This window comes from Pseudochaenichthys georgianus, chromosome 22 (genome assembly GCF_902827115.2).
Source record: "Pseudochaenichthys georgianus chromosome 22, fPseGeo1.2, whole genome shotgun sequence".
In the NCBI taxonomy this organism is placed as follows: Eukaryota; Metazoa; Chordata; class Actinopteri; order Perciformes; family Channichthyidae; genus Pseudochaenichthys; species Pseudochaenichthys georgianus.
In genome coordinates this window covers 11,297,897-11,320,753 of record NC_047524.1, presented here as the reverse complement: position 1 = coordinate 11,320,753, position 22,857 = coordinate 11,297,897, and the positions used below count along the sequence as shown (strand labels likewise).

The window sequence follows — 22,857 nt, the reverse complement described above, 5'->3', positions numbered from 1 at the left end:
GCGCTGACAGCGTAAAGGAGAAGAGCTGAGTGCATGTATGGAGGCATTGTTAGTATGGTGAGAAACACATTTTCTGATATTGCATAGTAAATCATTTGACTTTAATTAGGTTTACATTACATGTCATCAGTATAGATACGCTTGAAATCCAGACTCAGGAAGTAGACTTTGCAGGTGAAAGAATATTATAAAATGACATCAAATCCAAAAGAAACCAGCTCAGGTAATAATACGTTCTTTCCTTGAAAATGCAGCTGGTTCTCCATATCCTTCCAGATGTCTGTGTGCGATATATGCTCCACCCCACTGTCCCACACTGACAAGCCCATGTCATCCTCGTGACATTTCCAGAGCTTCACATTTCATCACGACGGTAATTAATCATCGCCAAAACAATGTGGCGGTCTGGAACACCGGGACTGAGGAAGAGAGCGAGAGCTGCCAAGGGCCTCTAGCACACGGCAGGGTGCGACAAGCAAAGGCGTTCCCATTGTGAAGCCTCGGCTGCGACAGGGACCTTCATCCCACGGTGACATCTGTTAGCATCACGGGCTGCAACTCTAACCCAAGAGCAGGATTTAGATACTCAGGCTGCTCCATGTCTGCACAAATGATCACAAAGACCAGATCTCAAAAACACTTTCCCAAACACGCTCATTAAGAAACCCTTATCTGTGAAAAGAGGACAGCTTGCAAAGAGCTTGTGAAATATTTTAATTGTATTCATTGACATACTATTATTGTCATATGAAACATTAATACTTCTCAAATGTTCCAACCTCCTGAATATTACCAGTCACAAGCCAAATGCAGGTACTGATTTTATGTAGCAAGATTAATGCTATAAAAATGATAGATAAATATATTCATCCATCTTTGCAGTTTGGAAATCCATTTTTACAACCTTTGTACCAACCTTTGTTTTTTCTGAAAGACAAAGAGATAAGCAAAGAAACAAACCATCTTATTTATTTTTGATTTTATTAATCTGTGTGAATCTTTGCTGTCCTGTTTTTTCACGCTTACCCTGTTGCTGCTTTGTACAATTGAATTTCCCCTCGGGGATAAATAAAGGTTCATCTTATCTTATCTTATCTTATCTAACCGAAGATATAACTAGTAAAATTGCTTTTATATACTCATTATGAAGTATTATTCTTTAACTAAAGATGAAAATGACACATCTCTTCTACAAAAATGTATTAAAAGAAAAGTAGAAAGTGTCACAAAAACAAAATACTCTGGTAGAGCCTTGATATTTTATTTGAGTACAATAATGGAATAAATGTACTTGGCACCTCTGGAGCCTTGTCAGGGCAGTAAAACATAGTGTACAAGGCATGATGAGGAAACACAGCCAGCAGGCATGAAATAAGGCTGAAAGAGAGCCAGATGTGGCCCGGACTTTCAGGGTGTATTAAGTGTAAGAGTAGAGATAACCTACTTCAGGTCTGTCAGCTCCACACACATTCTCTGAAACGCCACTATGAATACATCAAATGCATAACAGCAGCCTTCTTCTCGAGTGTCATCATTATTTATGAAAGTTACATGTTATAATATATAGAGTCTTTAGGTGCAGTTTTTCAACCACATTTTGTATGAAATTAGCAGCAAAACCCAGGTTTTTTGGCTTTGGTTTTCGCCAGTTATCACCAGCTTGTCACCTTGTCACAGTGACCTTTTACCATGTCGTTGCTGTGTGTTTGCTTGGGTGCTTTTTTATCAGGGGACGAAAATGAAAATGGAGGTGCCATGTCTTGCCAGCTTTTAATGTTAATTGGCAGTGATTTGTGAAAAATAAATGGCTTCAGTCCAGGACAAAGCTGCTTCAGACGACACTGCATTAGAGGAGCTTTGTTGTTATAAAATAACATTTCTAAAATAAAGGAGGGTTAATGCAGCAAGATACTCACTCCTACACTGCGGTGTTCACACAGCATACAGAATGAAAACGATAACTCCCCAAGTCAACCAAACAGGTGAGGTCAGATTATTATCAAAGCTGCTGAACCAGAAAGTTTATACGGTGTGCTGTATGTGCTTGAGGGGGAAGACACTGACAGTTCAAGGCCTTTGAGTCTGCAAGAAAACAGGGAGTGTGGAAGAAATGCAACTGCAAGCACTGGAATTATTAACATTTAGGTATGCTTACAAGACAGTTTTACATCAAAGTAAGCAAAAAAAGACTGAAGTAGTGCTGTGTGGATGGATGCTCGCATCCACACTTTTATTCACTAATTTACAATTCATGTAAAGTCACTACCACCAACCCCCACCCTGCTGCTTGACCCCCTCTGCCTTTTGGAGAGGAAGAGATGGTGTCAGAAGAAGAAGAAAAACAAGAAGAAAGCCGCCTCTGGGCCAGTGCACATCTTCTAACCTTCACACGGAGCTGATCATCAAACACAACGTCTTTGACAGGTTTGAAGAACGTGTTTTGAACTCGTCTAAACAGGGACGGTATTGAGGGTGAAAGAAAGACTGGTCAGTGATATAATTAACAGCGTTGTTCGAGCGATACCTTTTAAAAGCAATAATGAATATGGTTTGTTATTTGTTTTAATGTTATAGCCTTGCAGTAGGTTGGGGGTGAATTGACGTTTTACTATTAACATCTGCTACTATTAAACCTGCATCAATTGATTTGTTTTGCCCCCTAAGGGAAGTAAAACGAGCCGTAATCCTTGATTCCTAGCCTCAACCAGTCGCTCTGTTTTTGGTCCGTACCAACTCCTGAGGGACTTTCTGGCTCCAACATGTCTCTTTATTTCACCGTATGCCATTTGGTACTGGGCAGGTGTACAATTTGTCTTTTACAGCTTTCTCATTGAAAACAGCTGTCTGCTGCTTCTAGAAGAAATGCTGATAAGAGCAATGAGAGAGAAATTGTGCGATGTTAAACCAAAGTAGAGAAATTCATATTTTATGATTACTCAAATAAAAATGTAGAGTTGCCCTAATAATCTATCCAAACCCTGGATATGGTGGAAGCAGGTCAGAAAATGTTTAAGTGAAAAAAATGTCAAACAATTTCCATTGGCACTGACAAACCATCCAGTATTTTGTCTCTGAGTTAAGAAGTGCTTAAGCTAATACATTATTAGATACATTTTCCAGAGACAATAAATACTTTAAGTATCAACTAAATAATATCCAAATATAGCACATAGCGAAAGGGTTGGGCTGGTGGAGGGAGGTTTGGCAGCAAACAGCTTTGTATTGAGTGTGTCGGTGAGAAGTGCTCAGTTAAAATGGTCGTGCTGCACACCTGATGGTTATTATTCAGCTGATGGCCACACAGCTGCTGAACGAGCCAATGATTGCGAAGCATGACTGAAACAGCTGGTGCCAATCAACTAATGCAAGCACAGTGTCAGTGCTCTGTCTGAACTAATGGGACGCTCTGTTTACTATCTGACATGCTGAACATGGATCAGTCGGCATTGACTATTAATGTGCTGAATACACTACTTTAACTTTCAATGTTCAGAAAATGTTCCCAAATTATACTGATTCTTGAGATTATCGACTAAAGCTTTACATCCTAAAAAGGTCACATGTTGAAGTCCATTATAAACTGGAACCATATTGACGTATTATTACTTATATTGTTTTAGGTGTGTTGTTTGCTTTGCAGTCCACATTTTATTTGCTATTTTCCTCTGCAGCTTTGTGACAGAATCAAATCCACCAGTTCTGAGTCTTGAAGGCTCAGGGTTTTGTTTAGTCTACAGAACAGCTTGTGTTACCAGCCTGCCTCAATGTTCTGTAAAGCTGCTGGTAGTTGGTACAGAGGCAGCTGAGAAACTGAGTTTCAGTCAGACAGTCTATTCCTCCGATCCTTCAAGGCAGTCCGCTAGTCTGATGGATGAGAATTGAAAGGCAAATCAATAGAGATCACAGCTTAAATGAAGAGTGATTTTAATTGGCTTACTGTTATTGACGTGTGCTTCCCTCAGCTCATTGGACTTGCTCCGGGGCCACATGAGGGCCTGCGCTGTGGCTCCAGCAAGTGAATATTCGCTGATACTCAGCTGTTTGCTGAATGAAATGACGACTAATGAGGGGTGACAATAGCAATTCAATGTTTATCAGGGGCATTCAGATATGTCTATGTCTGCCTGTGGTACGTCTATTTTCAGGGAATGTTAGGAGATCACACTCGTGATGAGAAACAGTCCGATTCTCACAAATCAAAATGTGCACTCCTGAATTTTAAGCATGTCATCAATAATAGCAAAAACTTAAAAGGATTCAGACATAGAAGTACGTTGTTCCCATTAAAATTAAGTGTAATATCAATCAAGTTCGAAGCAACAGATAAACGTTCCTTGATGTGAAATTGTTGGAGATGGCTTTGACGGCCAAAGTTTCTCATGGATCCCAATAAATAATCTAAATGTGCTGGTGAAATCTCCTTTGCATAAAGAGGTGGGAGCTTTAGGACATTCAAAAACTGAACAAAAGAGGCAGAGAAGATGTAGAGTGCAGTTTTAATTTTACATTTGGTATCTGCCACTGCTGTAGAAGCAGTAAAACTCATGGTGTGGTTTATAGATTTGAATGTTTGTGTTTATGAAACTGGATCTCAATTATTGAAGGCTGTTGGAGAAAGAAAATATATTTACTGTTGCTCGCCTGCTTAGCATATTCTTGCAAAACTATGTGGACATTCACCCAATCCCATATTAGTCAAAATAATACTTGTAACATTTGATGCAATTGTCTGTTTATGTTGCTTTCGTTTAAACATAGTGGTTCATTGCTTCAAATCGTGCTTTCTTCCTGCTCAACACATCCCAATATTTAAACATTTTACACAATTTGTCACTGTTGTCATCTTTTCTGATATCAATGTACTGATATTAAAGAAATCCAAAGAGAGTGTCAAGATCCCGCTCTTCTGTAATCGTCAGCAAGATATGCAAACGCTGCACATGATTATGGAATAAGACCTGAAACATAGCCTCTAACTTTTGATACAAGCACAGTCAGCAGCAGGGAACGCCTATAAGATTAACACAGAGGACCCCTCTCCTTATTGCGTTAGGGCTGCCTGAACAGGCCGTTTTAATAATGCATACTCACTCATGCATATTCTCCGCGCTGTGTCAAGCACAGTGGAATTAAACAAGTTTATCATCTAAAAAATGACATGTTCCATATCAGCCTTTTTCACTGAGCGTCCAACGAATGGCAAGCACGCTTTTCTCCTATCATGAAGATACTGAAATAAGATGCCTATCAGCAGTCGTCGAGAATTTATAATTTCCTACCGCGGGCCAATATCTTCATAACCTAATAACTAAGAAACCGCTTTGATGCTGGGGAAGCTTTTAGTGGTGGGCAACTGGTCACCTGAGGCTACAGGGAATGAATAAGTGTTCGAATTAATATGCCACTGTGCTAATCACTAAATATAAATGAGTATGTATCGTGCATATGTAATGAGTTTTATCAATTAAATTAGGACCACTCAACAATAGTTACATATCTTGATTCATAATGTTCTGCACTGAGACACTGTCTCTTAACAAATAAGGAAATGGAGGTGCATTTTTACTGTGGGCTTTGATTTAATGAATACAATCACACCATGACATCAACTGCTTTTAGAAAGTTTAATAAATCCTCAAATCATTTTCTTTACATTTAAAAAAAGGGTACATGGTGCTAAGAAATTAAAGTCGTGACCACATTGGTATCCATACTTTATGAGCTACAAGCCAAAACCAGAAATGTATTTTAAAACAAAAAGTAGGACTATACGGGTAATTTCGAAAAGATCTAAGATTAGGGGAACATCTGGATAATTGTAAGCATGACTTTGTTTGTTTATTTCTCCCTGACATTACTTTGAATCATTTACAAAGTATGAATCGTCAAACCCTCTGGCAAAACAGAACTCCTGCTTTCTGAGCTTACATTGTCGATGAAAATATGTTCTCAGCAATAGGCTTCTCAATAGCAATAGGCTTGAACTCAGTCCAAAGGGCCGACCGATAATCTCTCATGTCTAGAAAATAACTGGTGTTTCTTTGTGTGTGTGTGTGTGTGTATTACAAAGAGAGAATGGTCAGAGAGAAGAAGACTTATCTTCTCACAGGATCAGTACCATTGTTAAACCTCCTTAATCACCTGCAGTGAGCGGAGCAGAACAGAGTAGCCTGATGCTGCCAGATTTCTTATTTCATTTTTAATACCTCCCGATCGGATCCATCCAGGATTGTGTTGCTGTAATCCCTTGGCTCAATATCCCCCATGTTCAATATGTTAATGTCTCCCACCAAATGGATCATTCGTCAGACAGACTTGGCAGATGGGCTTGCAACCGTTTCAGAAAAGACAGATGTATCAACATCCCTTTTTAAAACCTCTGTGTGCTTGTCAACACTTGACTCACCATCAATACAACAATACATGTGTGTATTTGTGTGTTGGAATAAGAGAGAATGCATTATAAGCAGGACCAGTGAAGTACACAAGCTCTTTTTTCCGAGGCGTATAAAAGATGGTGCACAGCGGAGGATGAACATTACATTGCCCCTACCCAGAAGACCCAACATAAAGAAGCTTTTGCATGTTCGAATTGCCAGAATCATTTCTCAACACATCATTTTTTTAAGCCAGATAATGATCTATTTCTCAGTCCCACAGTGTCCTACTTACCCTACTTATCTTAGTTGGAGAGAAAAATACTCATTTGATGTTGAGGATGCTTCTTAGCCTTGCTAATGCTGCTGTGTCCTCGATTATTATCCTTATTATTTAACAGCTTAAGGCACATTTCCTTAAGGACGAGATTCCCTTTGCATTTATACGTGTTGGATGCTTTATTGGGTGAGGAGAGCATTGTGCATTTGTTCACTTGAAAAAAGTGAAATGATAATAGTGAAGAAAGAGGAATATTAAATCAATGTTTTGAAAAAATATGTTTTCATAGAGAAGCACAGGCTGTTCTTTCCTTTCTGATTCAGGCCTCAGCATCTCAATATTGAATGACCTGAAAGCTATTATGATGCTTTTGCATGCAATACACAATTTATTACTGCACCTTCTGCTGTACCATCAGAGGCTCGCAAGACAGCGTGATGTTACAGAAACTCTCCGCAGCAAACTCAAACTGCTTTTGTTTCTTTTTGTCTATTAATCAACTAAACCGTTGAGGTTTATGAATGATGAAACTGATTAATTTGCAGGCTATTTTCTACCTGCAGCTGCTGGCAATGTGAAATTGAATCATCTTGATGCACTCACCCATTCATGTCATTTATACTCAAGAAAAAACACAAACCACAAGATTCAGGAGACTGCATACAGACATCGATTTGTATTGTGTCAGTAGATGTCTGCAATATTTCACACAAGCGTAAATGTCACAAAAAGATTCCCACAAAGGCAGATGTTGTTTACTGTATCTATTGAAGTCTGAGTGTAGACGTCTCATATGCTTGCTGGCAGACAAAGATGGCCCCCATAACTTACTTTAAAAGTTGACAGTAATATTGAACTAGCTCAACATCAAAGCTGATTGCCTCATGCCTTTTTATCCGAAAGTATTAGACTGATTGATGATGAGGTTTTGTTTGTGGTGCTGAATTCAGACTTTATAGTTTATGCTGAGGGAGGAATGTAAACCAGAATGCATTTGAATGTATTTCCATTGGAAGAGAACACCTATTAAGTGTATCCGTGCTGACCCACAGACGGCTCGGGATGGGCTACGACATACGCTCCGCTGTCGAATGTTCGGAGGATACAAATTAAAGCTGCGTCGAGTGTTCCAGTCGGACGACCGGCAGCTCTCAGAAAACAGGCTTTCATGTGCTCAGGCTGACAGGCTTTTGATGTAAGTAGAAGAGTCTGAAATTAGACTTGGAGGATATCAGACTGGCCTTTAGAGAAAGAGAAGAGACAGAAGAATCCCTAGATGTGAGTTTGGGGGGTATACCTGATCTCTATTTACAGTATGTATGCCTTTAACATTATTTTTAAAGATGAGATTTCACTTAAGATCTTTAGCCAATATGTTGAGTTGTGTAGTTTATAAACAGCTTATCTGCCACACATTGAAAGGTACAATACATCAGTTCAAAGTCTTAAAGCTCTCATTAGTATTCTAGACAGGATTGTTTTTCTGGCTCTTCTGTTAATGTAGACAATATCTCCAGAGAGATAGAAAGTGTTTGAGAATCTGAGAAGCTTCTTTCTCACAGAGAAAAGAGAATCATGTGCTCAAGCCAGGCTCATCCACTGTTTTACTCAACACATGCACTGATAGATCATATTGTCCTTCTTGACCTTCAACATTGGCTACAAATATGCATAAAATATATTGTGTGGCTCTGTGGCAGCATTCAATCATATCACATAGTCTTTTTAAACATATGGTTACTGCCTTGCAATTTAACTTTTTTTTTTTGGAGGAAAATCATATGATCCAATCAAAAGCTTTTTGGTGACATTGTTTTGCCATTTACTGTTCCCAAAGTTTAAACTAAGTGCTAATTCCAACGCTCACACCAACATACAGGAGACCTGCTGGTTGTTGCCAGGTTTGATCAGCTGTAGCTAGCTAATTAAGGTAGCATCAGATACATATGTGTATTGTATATTAAACGTATCACTATGAAAGAAATGTTGATTGCATAATGTGTACATTTATTGAATAATGGCACAATCAGCATTTTGACTGGTTCCTTATGAACATTGCTTTCACTTTCTGATTTCCTCCATGCACAATCTTCCAGGAAGATAACTATAATATATTTGTCTATATATTTCTTGTTTTTGCTGATGGTCTAAATAAGTCACAGAATGTGTCACTAGAAAAATGCTGTGTATTAAAAGACAAGTGATAAATCTTTCTTTGTAACAGCAGCACATAACCATTTGGAAATTTGGAAATGCCAAGGTTGGCAAATTTGTTTTAAATGTTGCTAAAAAGATACCGTTGGCATGGCTGTTATCTTGGAAACTAAATGCTAACAATTGACATGTTAAACAAGTCCCCACCATGTCCCCGCCATTACCCAATCCGTCACAAAAACACATCATTTGAATATGTAATGAAATGCATTTACCAAGGAAGCCTAGATTAAGTCTATTCTTGGGGGCTTTAGCTGAAACATTAATCTTTCATTAATTCTGAAATATTATAGACCTAATCACAATATGAGCACTAATTCATCTTCCATCCATCATTTAAAATGGAATACATAATTTTCTATCAAATTCAAAGCCATGTGTGGAAGACTGCTAAAATCTTGTAGGGGTCAAATCTAGACCTCCAATGAATATATAGTATCTTATTTGATTATGAAGCTCCGTAATTAAATCATTGAATGAAAATGCTAATAGGAAGCCAAGTATTATGTTGGCTCGCAGCAGACTTTGACCAATCAAGCCTAAAAGCATTACTACAACAATTTCTAAGTGATATCGCTTTTTTCCGTAGGTCAAGCGCTCTTTCGTTTTTTCATTCTATCAGATTTTAAGCCACTTGATCAGAGAAGCAGAAAGAAAACACACAACTTTGAATCAATCTTTAATGGCTTTTTAGAAAAAAAAAAAATAACATGTTTTCGCCCACACACAGCGCCAATTTGGGGGATACTAGGATCTCATTACTCTAGCTTCTGCTTAGCAACCATCCATCTTTTCCAGAGTAAATGTAGGAATAAAATATCTTTCAACATTTGAATTTTTATTTCCCTTGCCCTTGCATCTCTATTAGTGACAGGAACAGGATTGGGAGAGCAGCCGCCTGGCTCTCTGACTGAAGGACACTATGCTGCTGTCATGTTCTCTGCTAATTAGGATTAATGGCTACCGTGACACTGCCTTACTCCTTATCCTCTACAACCACTCTTAGGATCCCACTTATCCTCCAGCCATGTCTCTTTACCTCCACAAAGAAGAAAAACGGCCTGTGTGGAGATTGAAGTCTTGTGGAGATTTCTCGACAGCTTTCTTTCAAGACCAACACTTCACACAGTGTTTGATGTTTCCTCAAGGTTTCCTGACGTGAATGAAAACGGTTTAGCGCCCTTAGCTTCATGCATGTCTTCAGAAATCAACAAAAGTTGGCTTGCTGTTGACATGTTTTGTGTTGACTGCTGTTTTTAGTTTAAACAAAAAAAAAATGTTTGTATAGGGCACGACTCGCTGGCTTATCAATAATTAATGAGGTGGTGTTACTGAGCTGTGTTCTCTGAAGGACGAATTAGAAAGCACAGGTTGAACGAGCGAATTCAAACACACTAAGTAGAGCGGATGTGTTGAGGAAAACCAGGCGCATTAATTGACCATTACTTCTCCGCTAATCTTAAATGTGAAGACCCTCAGATTCCATTAGCTTTACCCTTGAATCTAAAACAAAACACTAATACCTAGAGTTTGTGTGGATGAGGTTTTGTCTCTCACTCTCACTCTCATGTGCAGTGTGCAGTGTAAATGTCCTTCACAAGATCCACCCGTGAAAGGTGTGCGATAGCAGCTTACCCTGTGAAATTAATTAAAGTAAACTCAAGGCTTTCAGTGTTTGGAATCCGATTCCCTCCAAGCGCTTTTGTATCTTACTTCACATGAAAGATATTTCTGTGTTTTTGAAAACCAATGTATGTTTATAAGGCTGAATATGAGTTAACTGATTGTGTGCCACATATGAGCAGCAGAGCAAATTTCAATCGTACTGCAACTAAAAAGAGTTGTTTTGAATAACGTGCAAAGCCAAAGAGCAACATAACATTCTTTTGGAGTCATGTTTGTTGCAAATGTCTAAAGTCTAATATTCATTTTTATCTCACGTTTGGGCTCATTCTGCTCCTAGCTAATTTTGTCACTTTTCCCTTTTAGACAAAGTTAAACAGTAGCAGTAAAGCTTTGGGATGTTGAACTAAAATAATTTGCTAAAATAAGTTGCAAAAATGCTTCGTGGAGCTATATGGAACAACTCCACAGAGATAGTTCTCTTCAGGCTCATCATGAAATTACCCCTTTTACATCAGGGTCAGCTTCAATAATGGGACAGTAAGTTTATGATACAATTTGGTTTACTCTGAACTCTGTATAAAGAGAAAATACACACAGTGAGTGATAACAATTCAGATAAGTATACAAGTGCCTGAGACTGATGTTACCTTGTTTGAATGAAAATTGAGGCACAGGATGAACATCACGCAATAGAAGAAACTGCGATTTGGTTACCATATGACAAGAACTTATTCAACGGACACACTGATTACTTGTTATAAATGCCCGTGCAGGCAGCGGCACTCCAAGTTAGTTAATCTTGAGGCAGAGAGGGATGAGAAGTCGGCAATACAATTATGCACACGGGTGTTTTCAGTTTGCAGGGATTGTTTTCTTTACATTTCCATTTGGACTGCTGTCCATTCCAGGTCATTTCGTGCTCAAAGCAACAAACTAATTTCTTGGCAGCTGTTTCACATTTTAAACATTTCCATTAGCAACCCGATCCATCCACATAATGAAATATTGTTTAAAGACAAATCTATTTCCACGGTTTTATTTGATAACACCAACTCAGATTCAGATGTTTCAACAGCATTGATGAAACATAAACCTGATCACTCTGCAACAAAATATGACATCAGATCACTTTGGTTAATATCTTTTATTTAATAAGCAGTGAAATGGAAAATGTCTTATAACAAAACATATTAAGAGGCAGCATTTATTCTGTCCTCTTTACTGGAAAGAAATATCCCTTGCAAAAAGCCAAAGGCCCAATTGTGAATTGATGAATAACTATAAATATTCAAGTAGTGAAACTGCCTTTTTTCTTTAAATGAGGAATGGGTGGAATGGCCGGGGTGAGTCATGTCTTCCTAAATACAGAGCGATAAGTCTCTCCGCTCGCAGTTCAAACACTGAAAGCTTATGTCCTTCCCTCTGGCAGAGGTGAAGTGAATCGGAGGGAGAGGACTGGGATAGGACGGGTGACTCCGAGAGGAATCGTCTTGGTGTCGGATTGCACAGTAAATGACCCGGAGGTTAATGACGTTTGATCGGTGTTTCTATCATGTGCTTCAAACACTTACACTGAATGTCAAATGAGAGCCTGAATCTGAAATAAACTGGGCTTCAGGCCAGATCACACAAGTAAGTGATGCCGTGAAATTAATCTGAAAATCCTTGCTAAATATTTGTTTGTAGTAGCTTAGTGATGGAGTGACTACACTCATAGTTGGTGTACTGTTGGATGGATAACTAATAACTTGATGGCAATTCACAAAAGTGTTCTAAGCTTCTCTATATTTTCTTTTGACTGTTCTCCCCCTTTGAATGGTGTTTATCATTGTAGGCTACATCACTCTACTAGGCTACACAGCGAGTTTCGATGGTCACTCACAGGATAAAAGGTGTATGTATATTCAAAATATTGTGCTGCCCAACACCTGCCTCGTTACTGTTTGCAAACCACTGCTTCTATGTGTTAGGTACGGTCAGTAGGGCGGACGTGCAGGCTCACATGGAAGTAAACAGTAAAACTGATTTGACTGTGTGCCTACGTTTGCTTGCCCTCGGACAATTAATGATGATTTAATTCCAATGTCTACACACACACACACACACACACACACACACACACACACACACACACACACACACACACACACACACACACACACACACACACACACACACACACACACACACACACACACACACACACACACACACACACACACACACACACACACACACACACACACACACACACACACACACACACACACACACACACACACACACACACACACACACACACACACACACACACACACACACACACACACACACACACACACACACACACACACACACACACACACACCTTAATAAAAACAGACCAGAGGAGACCCTCGCTGCTCATCTGGGCCTCTGTCACAGACGCCTCCTGTCGCCAGGCTCTGTGTGACTCCTCTCCTGAGTCGGTTGCCATGCAACCCTGGCTGCTTTAACATGCGTGGGAGAAAGGGAGCAGGGGATACCTCTTGCCTGTGGAGCAAAAGCAACCACGACAGCGTCAGCGTGAGGCGACGGGTTCATTCACTGCACCCCCCTCTCTCTTTCTCTCTCTCTGCTTCTCTTTCTCTCTCATAGCCATCCAGCGCTCACTCTCTGCTCAGTTAGTTGGAGATACACGCTCAGCATCTGGAGCGCAGGAAAGGTATGTTAGGTTACACATCATGTAGAGCAAGCAGGGGCTTCCAGCACTTCAGCAGGGTGCCTTTTTTCTTCCTTCCGTGAAATATTTAAGAGCCAAGAGAACTAAACATGTTTTACATGAGCAGTACAAAAGTTTGACATAAGCCTTTAATAAGGCTTCTTAGGGGAGTCTTGGCAGGAGGGACAAGACTGAAATCTTCTTCTTTTTGTTAAAGCTTTGCGGAATAAAGACAAAGGAGGATGGAATTGTTCACATGAAACAGCTTTGTTACCCTCCCACCCGCATCTGCCCATCAACTGACTCCATTCTTCAACTTGACATCATCCTTCCTCACAGACAAGGAGGAGAGGTGGGGAAGCAAACAAAACAGACAAGAGGAAGAGGAGGAAGAGCAGGGAGGAGGTGGGCAGCACAGTTTCCCTCTCACAAGGCTGAGGAGGAGAAAGTGATGGCAGCTAGAACTTGGCCACTAGTGAGATGAAATTTGAGGAGGAGACGCTGGACCGCTGCAGGGTACGACATCCAACGAGAGCCCTGAAATTGGACTGCCTGGAAGACGAGACCGCCCTCTCTGGACCCTGTGCCCCCCCACAGCCCGAGGATGAGAGGGGTCGACTTTCACCTTAGTTGCCAGGGATGTCTGTGCACTATGGAAAGGTGTCCCCCTCCAGCATGTCCAATGCTATGTTATTCCTGATGCTTTGCAAGGTAGGTCTTTAAACTCTCACCACACATCCAGAGCTTTTTATTTTTTGTAATCTCATTTTCATGTGCAGCTGTAAACTGTCAACAAATACTTAATGAATATTTTACCATTTTTAAATGTCATGACAGTGTGTAGCTATGCATGTATTATGCTTCACGATATATTCTTTATCAATGAGGGACATTTATGGGCTCAGTTGTCTTTGTATGAATCATTGATTAAAGCAGCAGAGACTCCCCGAATGCTGCCTTACAATTAAACCATGTTTCCCCCCCCCTGTGCTACTTGATAATATAAGCTGTGACCATGAAACACATACACATGGTCCTTTGGGAGTTGCTTGTGATTCATGTTGTAAACAAGTTGAAATGCTTCTCATCCAATTTAAATTCCTGTTCCGTCTATTAAAGCTGTGCATGTCTTGTCGATCAATAAAAAAGATCTCATGCAATACTTGTCCCATTCAAAACAGATATGTCACTTTTCCAGGATCAATTATCACAGGTTCATCGGAAATGGGTCACACTCACTATTGACAGTATCTCATCAGTTTTTCTTCTTTTCCTCTTCCCCTTTTTCATATGCGCAAATACATATTTCTGTATAAGATTCTCCTGAATGTGTGTCTGTGTCAGCATGTGGGGGGCATCAACGTGTGTGTGTGTGTGTGTTTTGCATACACACTCGGGAGGGAGCTGTTTGGTTTAATTCCATTTTATAACAATGCCAAAAGCTAAATCTGCCTGTCAGAGTCTGTTAGCATCTGGAGTCGTTTGACATGCTCAGCATTATTCAAGTGGCAAAAGGTTTTACTCTCCACTGATCTGATCTGAGGATGTTAGCCTTTATTAGGTGTAGCAGGAGTGTCTGGATTGGTTGTCCCAGGTACAGTATGGCATCGCCCGCTACTCCCTCTCCCTCTCTCAGGCTGTCTGTCTGCTTTTTGTTATACAAATACGCTTCTGGCTGTTGCTGTACAAGTGGAGATCCAGGTGTGAGCCCTCCTTGTGAGAGAAAAAACTCTCAAGGAGATGCTTTTTGTAATGAAATGTATTACATTTGAATCATGAATAGCCCTGATGGCCACATAGCGGCTCAGATTACTCACAGGGGCAAAAGTTAAGACGTAGAAGTGTTGGGATCGATGGAAATGAGCTCTTGAGTGACAACAGGAATCAATAATGAGATAACTAAATCCTAGCCTAGAATAGCCCACAGTCAAATGACTAATCATCAATAAGAGGTGGAGAAGTGGAGACAGTGTACTGTATCGTGTCTGGATATGCCATGGCATATTTCAGTGGCTTTCCTGTAAAACAGACCCAGGGAGTCATTATGATTATGGCACATCGCAGGATTCCAGCACTGGCTGCCACTTGACACTGGGCGCTTTTTGTTGAACACTGGAGACGAGGAAGGCGTCCAGTTTTCTGCTTGGTGAACAGCTGTACTCTGTGGAAATCTGTTTTTCTCAGTATTCAGGGTTTTGGCAGATCCTGGACCCTCCTTCACTACTATTACTCCGCTTGGTGGAAGAAGTACTCAAATCCTTTGCTTAAGTCAAAGTGTACATTTATGTTACCCTACTTCATAACAAGTACAATTCCTTCAGTAAAAATCTCACTCAGAAGTGTTATCAGTTAAATGTAGTTATAGTACCAAAGTTAAAGCAGTATCTCTTTCTATAGTGAAATTCCCCCATCACTGATATTTGATTATTTATGACATTAGATAATTAATACGGATGCCTCCATTGGTTAACAGCATTTTATAGCTGCTCAACGTGAAGCTATATTTAGCTGCTTTTTATGCAGTTAGATAGTTTAGTCCTAAATTGTAAACCATTTAGATTAATCAGTGGTTGTGAGGTGAGTCTCTGGATCAAAACCAGAGACACTTTTGTAAGGTTATTATTTTAGTTTTATGCAAAATCTACACCCGAAAAGCAACTTCTAAATATAAAGTAGCTGTCAGGTAATTGTCGGTAAGTAAAAAGGACAGTATTTGCTTTAAATTGGAATATACTAGTAAAATGGATATAAAATGGAAACATTTAAACACTAAAGTACAAGTACCTCATCTGGATACTCAGTTACTTCTCCCTGCTGCTCCTCTTCGACCTCATCCATCTCCCTCAACATCCTCAGGCACATTTCTCCCCCCTTGTTATTTTATTTTTTTGCTGAGCGCTTGTTTATATCAGCAGCGAGCAGGCGTCTTCATGCATGAGGGCACATCCAGCGCGCCGCACAAAGATCTCCATTCATGTCGAGGGAAGTTCTGTTTACAGTGCTCCCCAGGAGAGGCAATCAAAGCCCATTGTTACAGATCAGAGGAGGAGGCGCACTTTAACACAGGGACAGCACCTGATGGGGTTTTTATGTGCGTCAAGAGCACAATACATGCCGGTGATTTGACACTGCCATCATTCACCGTCATCATGTAGGATGCTAGCTTTACAGTGAGGACTATCGGTTCCATGCTCCTAGCCTTATATAAACAGGCCTGAACAAAAGAGGCATTTGACTTTTACAGTATAAAATAAACGTTTAGGTCCAACACAAAAGCTCGATGGTGGTCCTTTACAAACTTGAATTTTCTATGATTCCTAACTAAGTGTGACTTAGGACGTGCATCACTTGCGATTGCGTGATGTTACATTTATTAAAATCACCTCAGTTAGTTTTATTTCCTTTTTCTGCCAAGAGCATTTTTTCACTGCCAAACTGTCCAAGAACACGAGCCATTAGTCAAAGAAAAAGGGGAATGAAAAATCCACAGTGACATTTCAATTATTACGAAGGACGGCCTGCAAATGAGGCTTTATGATGTGGGTTCTGCAAAGGTTAATTACTGTAAACAACTGTGTTAAGTTAGATTAATTGCCATGAAAAAATACATATTTGGGAGGGTCATTTTATTTACCTGGAATTTATGATAATAGGACTGGACAACACTTCTCACATTTTCTGATGCATGATCTCTCCTCAGGTGTGTTAAGAAATGCATATGCCAAGGCAAATAAATGGTGAATATAATTTGACAAGGTGGTTCTGCTCCAGCTCATATCCCATGAAGTGAAAGTATTATAAGCTGGCTTCACCTTGTTCATCATATAACAGATTAATTCATCACTCTCATAAAGTACAACAGCCAGGAAGGCCTTTTTTGTACCAAGTTAGTACATGTCTTTGTAAACTTTTCCTGGAAGAAAGAAGAAATGTGTGTTGATCAAAACATTTTACTGAAGGGAACAGCTCCCGGTTAAAGGGATAGTAGAAATCCGCGAATTTTGGGTTTAACTTATGTATTTTTATTAAAAATAAGCATAATAAACAATTTTTTTAAATTTCATGCGCCTAGTTTCATTTTATTTTCAATTTTACTGCTCCCGACCACGCCCTCTCAATGAAACGAAATACTTCGGGAATCTTCGGGTGATGACGAAAACAAAGGAAGACGGGCACAAACATTGGACGAGGCACGAGTATTTTATTATGTTTTCTGGCTGATTTAATGCATCGTTAGCCTGTACCATTGTGTACAACGCCATTTATTGCCTGTCGATTAGGCGACCGGAGGCCTCGTCATCCGATAATCCGGTACACAGTGTCGAATGTGTACACTACAGTCATCATATAGACATGATAGACTAACAGTACTGTGAGTACAGCCTACACTTGACAGGCAGCCTGGCTAGCCTAGGATTAGGACCATACTACGTCAAAAGACCGATTGGCTCTAGCTGTATATCATGCCAGTATACAATTCATTTAAATGTATTCATCTAATTAATGCTCATAAGGCTGTTACATATACAATAATAAATGTGACAAGATAATTTATGTGAACCTGACCCTGGTATGTTATGAAATGTACCCTACATGCAGTCATCCTCGGGCAGAGCCATAGGCCTACAGTGCATGCATGCCAACTTTTGCAATATATAATATAGCGCCTAGCGTGAGCTATGCTTGGGGACCTACCAGTCAAGATTATTTGTGCGTAGGGGTGCATCATCTGGCGCCTGGTCCTGGTCATCCTCGCCATTGCCCATGCCGTGAACTAACTCCATCACCTCGGGCTCGAACAAATAAGGACGTAATGGTCCATCGTCTGGCTCAATATTCTCACCATCGTCGCTTACTGAACCGGATTCAGATTCAGTTCCTAAAACTACATTTTCGCAGGAAAGCCGAGAGGATGTTTCTGACTCGCTATCGTCACTGGATACCTCGTACAATCCTTCTTCTTTGTCTGGTATATTTGCCCTTCCACGTTCATTCTGCATAGACGCCATGGTTTGTTATCGTTTCGTCTTCCTGAGTTTTCCTCACTTCCGGTTTGGCTGAATCGATCATTTCGTTTCTAAAAAAGTTCGGGGGAGGCTGCAATAAAGTGCTTCTAACATGCGTAAGGCAATTATTATATTTTTGTAATCAGGTGTGATTGTTTTGGTACGTAATTATGCTTGTATATAAGTTAAAACGAAACTATTTATGGTTCAATTTCCACTATCCCTTTAAAGGTTTATTTTGAGTCTGAATTAGCTTACATGCCTTACTGTTGCTAGCCAGCTTATAAAACCCATTGACCCGCAAAAGGAGCGCTTTACTCCTGAGAGGTGTTTGGATGCCAAGCTGCTGCGCCTGCAGGCTGAAAACACACAGCTAGCTTCTAATACTCCACCACGGGCTAGACCAATCAATGCACGCACGCACGCACGCACGCACACATGTCCATCAACAGGAGTGTCAAGCACACAGTTTTCTTAGTTGCAAACATTCATTCTGCTAAAGGAGGTTTATTAAATTGCTTAAAAACAAGTGTTACCACAAAGACAAAAAGAAGGAATGAACAAAGCGGCCAACGGCCATGTTTATGTGAAGTAAAAATCTGGTGTATATGGCCTACTTCATAATATTTAACATGAAAAATAGAAGGTACTGTGTATTTTAATGTATTGTTGAATTAATATTAAAGGTGAAGCTGTGAGATTTGTAACTGTTTGTTATTTGAAGTTGAACCTTACTGGACATTTTAAATAAATGTCAAAGTGTCAACATTCCTGATTGTAATAGGAAAAGTAATTGGAAAAATTATACTGCTCTTCTGATTTATTCAACGACTTCAACGAATGTTTTTCATAATTTAGTTTTCCCTTTGTAGTGAAACTCTGCTCTGAAAACAACTTAGATTTAATGTATTGTATTTTTATATAGTTAAATAGATCAACCAGTTATAATTAATGCAAGCCATGACTTGGATTGTAAAATAGACAAAATTCATGGCCTTATCAATTAACCTCACTTTCCTCTCGAGTGTGCTGCATGAAAACCAGATTAAAGCTGGCATAATGCACGCATTGATTATGAAGCCTATGATGAGAAACTATGAATGCATTTTAAACGGATTATATATAAAGCGTTGCATCTCTTTAACCCTGTGACCGCAAATTGATTTAAATTATCCAGCAGTCAGATTCGTCATTTCACTTTAATGAAACTATTCAAGCTGTTCAACACCAGATTGTAAATCCAGATGGTGTATTCACTGACTTCCTTTTTTACCACATTCAAACTCGGGGGATGACTATATTTTATTAAAGGAATGGAGAATGTCTATTACTTCTGATGGAAAATCTTATCCACATCCTTAATATAAAATGAATTTGTGCACACAGCTCACAATTACAATCTGTTTGTTTGTGTGTGTGTGTGTGTGTGTGTGTGTGTGTGTGTGTGTGTGTGTGTGTGTATGTGTCCAATACTCTGTTCGTAGGTTGGACATATTAGATGGAAGTTTTCTTTACATTTGTACAAGTAGCAGAATTTTTATAACACATTAACTTTTATATATTTACAAAACAAAAAAGGCTTTGTCTAAACTTAGCAAACTTTAAATTCCACACACTACAAATAGTTTTCTACATATTTTTCGTAAACTACAGGATAAAATAGTTTTTAAAACAGATGTGGTTTTGAGATAATAATGCATTTACTGTAAGTAAACACTAAAAATAGACTGATCTGGTTTCAAGGCAGATTTCAATCTATTCTATTTAATTTCACATCATTTTCTTAAAACACACATTTATATGATGATCAAAGCGGAAAAGAATACCACTTTGTTAATTACCTTTTAATTATTTAACTGTGTTCCCAGCCATGTCACCAATACATTTTTTTTGTTTTATTGCCATTATCGCTGTCCTTCATACACTGCAGGCAATCTTAAAAGGACAAATGAGCCGGTTGCAGTAACTAACACACTGGTTGTTTCTCCCTTTTCTTTCTTATCTGCTCACTCCAGATTGGTCCAAGAAGAAAACTGCTGACTTTTCCAGGGAAAATGGTAAACACTCTTCGCAGAGATGAGGAAAAGGGAATCCTAGACAAGGAAAGTAAGGAGGAGAGCATCTTGGCCATGTTGGGCATCATTGGGACAATACTCAACTTGGTAGTGATCATCTTTGTCTACATCTACACCACCTTGTAGGTCTTGACTCTTGTTTTATTTAGAGCTCATCTGTGCCATTGGAGCGACAGTATGTTGACTCATATGGAGATGAAGATGGGCGGAGCGAGGAAGAGGCCGAACTTCCCCAGTGGTGAGCTGGATCTAAGACTATGTGATCGCCATATGGCATCCATCCTGCATCACTTCAAACAACTAAGACTATGTGAAACCGGTTCATTCCTCCCTTCTTTATATGTAGAATTATACAGAATACTGAGTGACATTTGACTTGTACATAAATGCATGGTGGTAAGAGACGCTCAGAAGATGCAGCTCTTCCCAACACATGGACACGAAAGACTGCAGAAAGCGCATGGACACTTTTTAGAAGATATGCATCCATGATCAACATGTATAGAGAATCTATCTGTAGGTATCTACAGGTATCTATATGAATATTTATTAATTTTTTCAAAGATTTGTTTTTATTAAATTGAAATAGTTACTTCAGAAAATTGTTATGCAGCTTGATCAAATGTTTGTTCTTTTACTCTTTTTCTCACTGTAAGTTGAAATGAATTTGGCATGACGTTTAATTTCACTGAAGATTATATCGACTGCAAATTAATGTGTAACATTCAAACAATACTAATTTGTGTTACATGCATTTTATTTTCATTGTCTTTAAATGGCATGAGGACACTTTAAAGTGTTGAAATGGGTGCATTTGACATTGCGCTTGAAATTAAATAGTGAAAGATCAGACAGATTGGTACAAAGTGGCTAGAATATCATTTATTATTCAAGTTTTTCATGCATCACTTCAAGGTCATAAACACTGAGATATGATGCCATCCATTTGTGAGAAAAGGATTTGAACATTTATCAAAGTCTCAGCTCTCTAGAGGCTGGGGAGCATCCTCTCAGGAGAACTGAGGACACATATGTTTTACTTGCATACATATTTATAAAGGATCACACATGAATAACATATTCCACTTAAGTGTCCATATAATTTAGGGTGGTCCGATTTTTCAGCCATGAACGAAGTTGAAGCATCACTGATTTAAAATGTAGACTTGTGCATAATGACTGCCTTAACACATGAGGAAATTGCTATTTTCATGATGTATTAAATGATCAGGTTATTACTACTTTGTGAACGTTTTAACTTATTGTATATATGTATATTTTAATGTCATTGATTTTACTGATGAAAGGTCATTCATTGGGATATTGTAAACAAAGCAAGCTGATTTCGTCTTAAACAAAATGCTAAATCTTTTCTTAAGTCATGGATTTATGACTTTTTGAAATGTGTTGTATGACTAATTTCCAGATTTGGGTGTAATTTCAGACAGATGTGTGTGTTTTGCCACACTTGACAATACTGTGAATGTGTGAAGACTTTCTAGAGTAACTTTCGGTATTTTCCTCTTGATTGACTGACACTGTGTAGTTTTCCCTTAATATTTTACGCTTAATCTCCTTGGGACAACAATCTAAATCTGACTATGGATTGGAAATAAGACGATTTTTTTATACTTAAGGGTAAAAGATAAGCAGAAAGTGTGACAAATATAATTCCCGCATTCATAGTTTTATCAGAATCTGGTCCAGCTTGTTTCACTTTGTACAAATTAAATCAGGTCGCGTCATGTGACAGTTTGAACAGATCTTTTCACCTCCTCGTTCAGTCTTTATGCTAAGCCAATCTAACTCTTAGCGAGGAAGCAAGTTTAAGAAGTTAAGCTCTGAGAGATGAGAAAGGCCTATAAATAATTATGTACAGTTGTTAATAATGTAAGGCTATATAAAACACTTCTTTATGTATAAAATATTAAGTTTGTGTTTGTCAGTCGACAACTTCATGATTTCAGAAAGTGCCTGAGATCAAAGTGTCTCAACTATATCAGTCAGGAGGTGGAGGAAATGCAAATACAAACCAGAAAGAGATATTTATTAAGTCCATCTTAATAAAACGTTATCCTGATCTTGTCCTCTGTATTGACAATGGGACTGGCTCAGTGACTAAAGTCTTAGGTGAGGTGCTCCTACAGTACTTCTTTAACAGAAAAAGGAAAAGGAAAGTTTGGTAAGCACATGAACAGGTCTTACGAATGTATTCATATTTAATGTAAATGTTGATTATTCCTGTTATCCTTATTGTTTATTTATCTTTCCTAAAGCTATGTAATCTGAACTTCTTCTCATGTTTAATTTATGCGTATGTTTATTATATTTCAAATGATCAAATAGTCTCTTGTGGGTGAAAATTTGAAGTTTTTCAGCCTGTGGTTTGGTTAAAAAACATTAAATTAATACATCTTGAAACTGATAACTTTGGGATTGTTTGTCTTGTTTTATAAAGATGGAGATCAATGTTAATATACTATAACACAACTCCATCATCAGTGCACATCCGCTACACTGATTAAATGCCACATACATACATTTTGAAGGATTCTTTCAGCATTATGAATTCTGAGAT

At 38.9% G+C, this 22,857-nt stretch overlaps 1 protein-coding gene across 3 annotated transcripts; it reads left to right on the top strand.

The window, feature by feature from the left end:
* Positions 1–2,241: 2,241 nt before the first annotated feature.
* LOC117467893 (protein TUNAR-like) lies at positions 2,242–22,657 on the top strand. 3 transcript variants are annotated; one of them, XM_071207231.1, is made up of 3 exons: positions 2,242–2,424; positions 13,416–13,909; positions 20,220–22,657. In XM_071207231.1, the coding sequence occupies exons 2-3, from the start codon at positions 13,838–13,840 to the stop codon at positions 20,403–20,405; spliced, it is 258 nt and encodes an 85-aa protein (XP_071063332.1). In that variant the 5' UTR covers positions 2,242–2,424; positions 13,416–13,837; the 3' UTR covers positions 20,406–22,657. The 3 variants fall into 3 exon arrangements, with proteins under 3 accessions (XP_071063332.1, XP_071063331.1, XP_071063333.1); XM_071207230.1 differs by having other exon boundaries at positions 2,242–2,487; XM_071207232.1 differs by lacking the exon at positions 2,242–2,424 and adding an exon at positions 13,166–13,201.
* The last annotated feature ends 200 nt before the right edge of the window (positions 22,658–22,857 follow it).